General features: G+C 32.6%; 1 protein-coding gene across 1 annotated transcript; it reads left to right on the top strand.

Annotated features, from left to right (window-relative positions):
- The first annotated feature begins 2,549 nt into the window (after positions 1 to 2,549).
- LOC133033658 (uncharacterized) lies at positions 2,550 to 3,380 on the top strand. The gene is made up of 2 exons (XM_061108654.1): positions 2,550 to 2,960; positions 3,068 to 3,380. The coding sequence occupies exons 1-2, from the start codon at positions 2,579 to 2,581 to the stop codon at positions 3,100 to 3,102; spliced, it is 417 nt and encodes a 138-aa protein (XP_060964637.1). The 5' UTR covers positions 2,550 to 2,578; the 3' UTR covers positions 3,103 to 3,380.
- Positions 3,381 to 9,781: the final 6,401 nt, after the last annotated feature.

Genomic DNA, 9,781 nt, shown 5'->3' with positions numbered 1-9,781 from the left:
ATACCATTTATATTATATATACATTTTAATCAGTATATACATATATATATATCTTTTATTGTTCATATATACATATATATTATATACTCATACATTCATACTCGTACGTGTATATATATATATATATTTTATATGTATATATGTTTATATATATATTGTATATTATATATATGTTTTGTCACATAATAATAAACATAATATTCATTTTTTTATTATGTGATATATACATGCATATATATATATACATGCGTATATATAATCACGATCGGTCCATGGTTTTGTTTTTTCCTTTTTTTTTCATTTTTCGGTGTTTATTTTGAATTCTATATACATTACTATATTCGTATAGTATTATAGATCGATCTAAGCATTGAAAATCCATTGAAAAACTTAAAGATGGAAAAAATTTTCAGTTAAAACTTTTTCGGACCCGATTAGTTTCGTGATATTAAAGTATATATTTTTTCGTGTTTTCGTGCATAAAATCTATGTGGATCTCTTTATTATTTGATTTAGAACCATTTAGATTTGAAAACACGCAATTTGGTCGTCGGAAACGCAATTTCCGATCGGGTTTGGGTCGGGTTCGACGGACCCGCGTGCAGAAAAACGGGTCAAAATCGACCCGGTTTGGCTGAAGAAGACGACGCAAACGACATGTCGTTTGCCAAAAAACGACGTGTCGTTTGCCCAAAACGACGTGTCGTTTGTCAAAAACGACGTGTCGTTTGAAAGCCTTCAGTTTAGCTGTCGTTGTTGAAAAACGACATGTCGTTTTTCACATTGTGGAAAACGACATGTCGTTTATAGTTTATGCCTCAGCCCTGCATTGCGTAAAACGACGTGTCGTTTTCTTCTTCATTTTCAGCCCTTCAAATTTTGGAAAAACGACGTGTCGTTTTGCTCTTTGCAAAAAACGACATGTCGTTTGGCAGTATGGATTTTTCAAAAAAAAAAAAAAAAAAAAAAAAAGGGGAAAAATTCCGAATTTTTTTTTATAAATTTTTATTTATTTGGAATATTAATTATTTTCCCATTTCAGTGTTAATTTAGTCAATAAATTGCATTTAGTTAATTTTTCATTTTTGTTTAATACATATATATAGTATAAATTGAAAATGGAAATTTGTTTAAATTTGGTAATTTATTACATGATTTATTTAGGCATGTAAAAATTGTGCTAATTTGTGCATTTAATTATACATTACCAAATTTCTGCAATTTATTGTCTAAATTAATTTTGAAAAATCTGCCATTAATTTCATATTAAGGAATTTGCATTTAATTAATGATCATACATTAATTGTATTATTTTGTATTTATTTGACAAATTTATGTTTAATGCAATTAATTTGGATTTGTATGATTTAAATGCTATACATAAATTCCTTTTATAGTGCTAGATATATTTAGAAATATTCAAACATTAAGATAGGTTGAATATTTTATTTAGCAATTAAGTTTCATAAAACTTCATAAAATTATTCATAAAACTTTATAAAATGAATAAAATATGAATAAAACGTAAGTAGTTTTGTGGTTTGACATAAGAAAACATGAACCTGGGACAAATGCTCATATCTAGAACGGTTTTTAATGATCTTCGGACGACCACACTAGGAGCACTAATCTCAGTGATTGTCTATTATGTTAATAACGAAATTACTTTTAGGTAGAGCCCAATACCTAATGTCTAAAGTGAAAATATAATTTTTTATAATTAGGGAGTAGCCACAGCATCTTTAATTATATAAAATTATATATTAATTAAAATTCACCTTAATGGACAAAACTTGTAATTAATTATTTGGATATAATAATTTTACCCCACAGGAATTTTATTATATTTTTATAATTAATTAGGATAATATATTAAGTTAAATTCTCTTAATTTACCCCACAGGGAGTTATGAGGATTTGAATTAATAGTGTTATCACAAATTTTAATTAAAGATAGATTTCATTCCTCCATTATTTCTAAATTAAATATTTCATTAAATCTATCATAAAGTTCATCTAATTTTATTAGATTTAAAATTTAGCCCACAGGCAATTTTAGATTTAATAAAATTTTCATCTTCATCATGTTTCTACATTGGTAAAACATGAATTCATTAAAGCCTCAATTCTTTTAACATCTAAATTTTTTGTAATCCTACTCTTGCAGCTATTTCATCCACCTCTAAATATGCTGAAATCACTAGTGAAATCCCTGAGCTTAGGAGTGACAACTTCAAAATCTGGAAGGAACGAGTTCTTCTCCACCTAGCTTGCACTGACATGGATTATGCAATAAGGAAAGATGAACCAGCTGCTATCACTGATACTAGCAACTGCTGCGAGATTGCCTTTGCGTGAAAAGTGGGAGCAATCTAATCGTCTGCATCATGTTCATTATGTCCAGAATTCCTATGGGAATGCGTGGATCGGTGGAGCCACCTGAGAAGGTGAAAGACTTTATCAAAGTTATGGATGAGCAGTTTGACACTTCAGATAAATCCTTGTTCATCAACCTCATCCAAGAGTTCTCGTCCACAAAACTCCCGGTGTTAAAGGAGTTCGAGAACATATTTCTAAAATGAGGGACATCACTGCTCATTTGAAGAAACTCGACGTTATCATTCCTGATACCTTCCTGGTTCATTACATCCTTCACAATCTTCCTCCACAGTATGGGCCTTTCAAAATTTCCTACAACACACATAAAGAAAAATGGACTATCAATGAATTGATGACCATGTGTGTTCAAGAGGAAGCCAGGCTCCTACAGGAGCAAGGAGAAAGTGTTCACCTGACCACTCAACCTAAGAAACGCAAGCCATTCAAGAAGAACAAAGGGAAAAAGCCCATGGCTCCCAAGGCTGCCATAAAGAAAGATTCCATCAAATGTTTCTTTTGTAAACAAAAGGGACATGCTAAAAGGGAGTGCAGCCAGTTCAAGAAATGGATGGATGACAAAGGTAATCCAATTTCCTTAGTATGTTATGAATCTAATATGGCTAATGTTAATCTTAACACATGGTGGATTGATTCCGGTTCAACAATTCACATAACAAATTCCTTGCAGGATATTCAAAATCTAAGGAAGCCAGTGGCAAGTGAGCAAAGCATCTTATCTGGAAACAAGATGGGCTCACATGTGGAAGCTATTGGAACATGCAATTTAGTTTTAAGTAATGGTTTTATTTTAAAGTTAGAAAAGACCTTTTATGTACCAAGTTTCTCTAGAAACTTGATTTCAGTTTCAAGACTTATACCCTTTGGTTTTTCCTTTACATTTTCAGACAAATATTTCAATTTATATTATAAATCTGAATGTGTTGGAAATTGTATTTTGTATGATGGTCTTTACTGCCTTAATTTACAAAATAATACCACTAATAATGTTATGCATGTTCGCGCTGGCACTAAAAGATGTGTTATGAAAGAGGATTCCTGTACATTGTGGCACCGGAGATTGGGACATATCTCAATTGATAGAATTAAAAGGTTGGTAAAAGATGGGGTACTCAATACCTTAGATTTTACTGACTTTGATACTTGTGTGGATTGCATTAAGGGAAAGCAAACCTCCAAGTCTGTCAAAACTGGTGTCCATAGGAGTTCTGAAATATTAGAAATCATACATACTGATATATGTAGTCCAGATATGGAGTCACATGGTCAGAAATACTTCATCTCATTCATAGATGATTACTCACGCTACATGTATATCTACTTACTTCATAATAAAAGTGAAGCATTAGATGTCTTTAAGATATTTAAAGCTGAAGTAGAGAAACAATGCAACAAGCAAATTAAGATAGTGAGATCAGATAGAGGAGGTGAGTATTATGGTAGATACACAGAAGATGGACAAGCACCTGGTGCATTTGCGAAGTTTCTTGAAGAAAATGGGATTGTTGCCCATTACACCTTGCCCGGTACACCCGAGCAAAATGGTGTTGCAGAAAGAAGAAACCGAACATTAATGGACATGGTGCGGAGTATGCTTAGTAGCAACTCTAACCTTCCTAAATCCTTGTGGACTGAAGCATTAAAGACATCCGTGTACATATTAAACCGAGTTCCAACAAAGGCAGTCTCAAAAACTCCTTTTGAATTATGGAAAGGTTGGAAACCAAGTTTGAATCATGTACGCATTTGGGGATGTCCATCTGAAGTCAGAATATATAATCCACAAGAGAAGAAATTGGACCCAAGGACCATAAGCGGATTCTTTATAGGGTACGCTGAAAAGTCTAAAGGTTACAAGTTTTATTGTCCATCTCATAGTACAAGAATTGTGGAATCAAGGAATGCAAAATTTCTTGAGAATGCCTTGATCAGTGGGAGTGATCAATCAAAGGACTTAGGTCCTGAGAAAGATCCTTCAGAACCTTCCACTTCAAAAGCAAGATTGATAATGGTTAACACTCCTGTAGTTCAAACGAATGTTGAACAACCATTACCAATCACTGAAGATCCACAAGTTGGTAATGATAATCCAGTAGATCAAAATGTTCAAGAGTTGCCTGCAACTGTTGAACAACCTGCTGAACCTGCTGCTGCTCCCCAAGAGCCTGTTGGTGAAGTCTTAAGAAGATCTACTAGATCTATCAAACCAAAGATTTACAAAGACTATGTTGTGTATTTATTAGAATCTGATATTGGAATTGGAAATGATCCAGAAACGTTTTTACAAGCTATGAACAGTAGAGAATCAAAATTGTGGTACAATGCTATGGATGATGAAATGAATTCTATGAGGTGCAACAGAGTTTGGGAACTTGTAAAGTTGCCTAATGGGGCGAGAGCCATTGGCTGTAAATGGGTCTATAAAACTAAGAAAGACTCATTAGGCAACACTGAGAGGTACAAAGCGAGACTTGTTGCTAAAGGATTCACTCAAGAGGAAGGAATTGACTATACAGAGACTTTTTCTCCTGTATCAAAGAAAGATTCCCTGAGAGTCATCTTGGCATTAGTTGCTCATTTTGATTTAGAGCTGGAGCAGATGGATGTAAAAACTGCTTTTCTGAATGGTGATCTAGAGGAGGAGGTATACATGAAACAACCAGAAGGATTCTCCTCTAGTGAAGGTCAGGATTTGGTATGCAAGCTCAAGAAGTCCATCTATGGATTAAAACAAGCATCCCGTCAATGGTATTTAAAATTTCATGATGTCATCTCTTCCTTTGGATTTTAAGAGAATGTCATGGATCAATGCATATACCTGAAGGAAAGTGGGAGTAAGATCTGTTTTCTTGTTTTATATGTGGACGATATTCTTCTTGCATCCAATGATAAAGGGTTGCTACGTGAAGTGAAACAATTTCTTTCAAAGAACTTTGAGATGAAAGACATGGGTGAAGCATCCTATGTCATAGGCATTAAGATTCATAGAGATAGATACCGAGGTATCTTAGGTTTATCTCAAGAAGCCTACATCAACAGAGTTTTAGAAAGATTTCATATGAAAGATTGTTCACCGAGCGTTGCTTCAATTATGAAGGGTGATAAATTAAATTTGAGCCAGTGCCCAAAGAATGATTTTGAAAGAGAACAAATGAAGAACATTCCTTATGCTTCTGCTGTCGGAAGCCTAATGTATGCTCAGGTGTGCACAAGACCCGACATTGCTTATTCTGTCGGAATGTTAGGAAGATTTCAGAGTAACCCGGGGATAGACCACTGGAAAGCTGCAAAGAAAGTAATGAGGTATCTTCAGGGTACTAAGGATTAAAAACTGATGTTCAAACGTCTCGACAATCTAGAAGTAGTTGGCTACTCGGACTCGATTTATTTGGTTGCAGTGATTCACGTAAATCTACATCTGGTTACGTGTTTATGTTTGCTGGTGGAGCTGTGTCCTGGAGGAGTAACAAACAAACCTTGACTGCTACTTCTACTATGGAGGCTGAGTTCGTTTCTTGTTTTGAGGCTACATCACATGGTGTATGGCTAAAGAGTTTCATTTCAGGCCTTAGAGTGGTTGATTCCATTGCAAGGCCGCTAAAGATGTTCTGTGACAATTCAGCTGCTGTTTTCATGGCTAAGAACAACAAAAGTGGAAGTCGAAGCAAGCACATCGACATTAAGTACTTAGCTATTAGAGAACGTGTTAAGGAAAATAAAGTGGTCATTCAACACATTAGCACTGAATTGATGATTGCCGATCCTATGACAAAAGGCTTGCCACCTCATAAATTCAAGGATCATGTAGAGAACATGGGACTTGGTTCCCTTATGTAATTTGTACAAATAAAGTTATTATTAATGAAACTCTTATTTTGATTTTTCTCATATTTATGCGCATCTTAATTTTACATTTGAGAAAAATTTCAGAGGACCTGAATAAACATAAGGTTTAGGGTTTATTCACTTAAGTACATTGCTACATAAAGTACATTGTTATATAATAAATGTATTGTAATACATGGAAGATAATACTCGATTCATAATGAGGACATGTCGCTATGATTCGTATGTTTATTATATAATGAGGAACGTTGGGTTTGAATATTTTAGTTTAAATGCTGACCAAGTGGGAGAATATTAGAATATTTTATATATGGATGTTATTTTCTAATTAAGGAAATGATTTTCTATTTAAGGAAATAAATAAATAATTGATTTTCTGATAAATGAATATTTTATATTCATTAAATCTGGACAAAATCAATTATGTAATATTCTATATATGGTCAGATTTCTATATTCATTACCTGATTTGATTTCCTGAATTAATTGTCAAAATATTCTGACAATTAATGTGGCACAGATACTGATGGAGTATCTCACCTATAAATATAGGGTCTCGGTCCCCGAGCTCCTCACTCATTCTGAATCCATTCAGCAAATTCCATCTAAAGAGAGTTGAGAGAGCGAGGAAGCCCGAACTCCAATACCGAAGCTATCGCAGGGATTAAAGCTCAAAGATCAATGGCTGGAGGTACATCGATCCTTTCATTGCATATATTATTGATATGATTAAAGTTTATTTTCCGCATTTCATATCATTATATATGCTATATTACATACACTATATATATAGTCTAACAGTTTGAACTATCACAATTTTTTTTTTTGAAATCATCATAAAATAATTAAACTATCATTAATATAATTATTCCAAAACACTTAAGAAAATACAACAAACTTGAGACTACTAAAAATTATAACAACAACAATAAGTTAATAATTTTTTTAAAGTTTCAACAACACACCTAAATCAAAATAACAAACTTGAAACTAATTAAATTCCAACAACAATATAAATGTACAACTAACATACTTTATTAAAAATAAAACAAACATAAACTTCCAACTCCAAATTTCAATACACATGTATGGGCTTGGGTTTGTTGCTAAGAAGCGAGGGTTTGTGAAATGTTATGGATTTTGCCCTAACATTTATGGGCTTGGGTTGGGCTCATATGTATGGGCTTAATTAAATAAATATAAAAATTGAAATTTTAAAACATGCGGTGCGATGCGGTTTGAATCGCGGTTTAATAATTCAAAATCGCAAACCGTACCGCACCGCGCGATTTGGGAAAAATTCAAACCGCAACTGCACCGCGAAGAATTTTAAACCGTATTTTTTTTGCGGTGCGGTGTGGTGCGGGCGGTTTGATGTACACCCCTACCAGCGACATATGTTATCAAAAGTTGTTGGTAAAATCAGAATTGCTGGAATATTATTTGATCTATTATTGAAACTTAATTAAGTTCTCTCACCTAAAAACGACTGAATGGTCGCCTTTCCGGGTTTGAAGGCAGTCGACAGTTTGGGTTTTTCATTCTACTTAGTCTAGTCATCATCGATAATACTGAACGAATTTCTGAGTTTGTAGACAGTCGAAATATCAATGTATTATTTTTTTTCTTTTTTTTGAAGTTAACGATTGGAAAGATGAAAAGAAATAGTTTACACCACAGTTTCGTTAAAGTTAACTGAAGTTAAAAAAAAATCGGTTAACCTAAAAATTGCAGTTAGATAACTATTTTTGATGAAATTTTTAATATATAAAGATACTAAAACATTATTAATACATTGAGACAAAACACAGAGTCCTCTCATATATAATTATTTTATTTTATTTTATTTTTGAACAACTTTGATATATAATATTGTAATAACGTTTATTAGGTTACGCAATAAACCTTTCTCCACCAATAATTATTTGTTAAAAGTCTTCTAAATTGACCATGACCATATTATTGCTTTGCCCATAAATTCTCGTGCTCATTTCAACCATGGAATACTAACCCTCCCATTCCCCACCACCACCATATCCATATGATGTCAATACCCATACTTCATTACCTTATTTTCTTTTTTATTCGGAAAACAAATAACAATACATTACATAATCAAACCCAACTTCAAATTTCTAATAAAAATATTAAAAACTTAATGTTAGAAAAACACATTTTTATACACATACACCTATAAGATAATTTCCAAAAAAAAAAAAAACACAAATACAACAAACAAACAAAAAAAATTATAAAAATACGGTATGTACGAAATTTTTAATATTTTTACGGTTTTTAAGATTTTATTTACATAAAATACGATCTTTTTGTATATTTTTATGTTGTATTCTTGTTATTTTATTGTTAATTTTTTTGTTATTTATATATTATTTTTATGTTGTTTTGATGTTGTTTTCTTGTGTTTTTATAAATTACCGTAAAAATGTAAAAAAAAAAAAATCTTTAAAAGTAAAAATGTAATTTTTTTTTTTTTTTACAAAAATTAGTGTTTCTTCTAATTATTCCTAGATTTTACATTACCTTACGTCCTTACCTTGGTTCTTCTAAGTGATGTTGTATGTCTGGATGGACCTCATTGTTCTCTTTTAATTTAATGCACTTGTTTTTTTTTTTCTTAAAAAAAAAAAACATTATTATAGTTTTTCTAAATTTTCTTTATAACTTTATTTTATTTTTGAAAAATCACAAAATTCCTAAAATCAATTTAGGGCACTTTTAATAAACATGGAAAAAAAAAAAATTAAAATTTACTTTTATATAGCATAAAAAATAAGCAAAAGAATATGAGATTAAAAAAAGCAAACTGATTAGCAGCACATGGTGAGGCTCACCAACTTCTCTGAGCCTGGCTAGCTCAATATCAGCTTCCCAAGGCCAAGTGAAGCTCACCAATAACTGGTTTGCCAATTCCTGGCCTTATTTTTCGTGCGTAGCACTGTGGAACAACCCCATTTGTGTTATGTGGAGGTTGTTCCATGTTGATTTTCTCTTCTGCATGAGAACTTGTGAGTTGTCCCAGTCTTGGAGGAATGGCGGGATCAACAGAATTTGCAAGATTGGCTAGATTGACAGTGTTATCTGAATTAATAGGACTTCTATGGTGGGAGGAACACAAACATTAGAATCTACCATCATAGGATCCTGAGGAGGATTTGAAGGGGTCGTTCTTTTGGTTAGAACCATGGTGATTGATCAGAACGAGATGAAGGAATTAAAAAAGACTCTCAATGAAAGCACCAAAATATTAACTCAAAATTTGGTCAACTGACAACGAAGCCTTTTTTATGACTGGCAATCACCATGGGTAAATAATAGTAACAAATGGTAAAATTGACACATCGATTTATAGAGGTTCGACCACCTTGATTAGTGAGTAATGACCTACTCCCCTTTTAGTTGTATTCACTATTGAGATAATACTATATTACAGGTAAAAGCTTGTGATTTCTAGCTATGACTCTCTTCAATATTACAATTGTGAGAACAATGTGATACAGATAAAGAACTAGTGAGTTGT

The sequence above is a fragment of the Cannabis sativa genome, chromosome 1 (assembly GCF_029168945.1).
Source record: "Cannabis sativa cultivar Pink pepper isolate KNU-18-1 chromosome 1, ASM2916894v1, whole genome shotgun sequence".
In the NCBI taxonomy this organism is placed as follows: Eukaryota; Viridiplantae; Streptophyta; class Magnoliopsida; order Rosales; family Cannabaceae; genus Cannabis; species Cannabis sativa.
The sequence above is the reverse complement of the archived record's forward strand: the minus strand, read 5'-3'. Positions and strand labels throughout refer to the sequence as shown.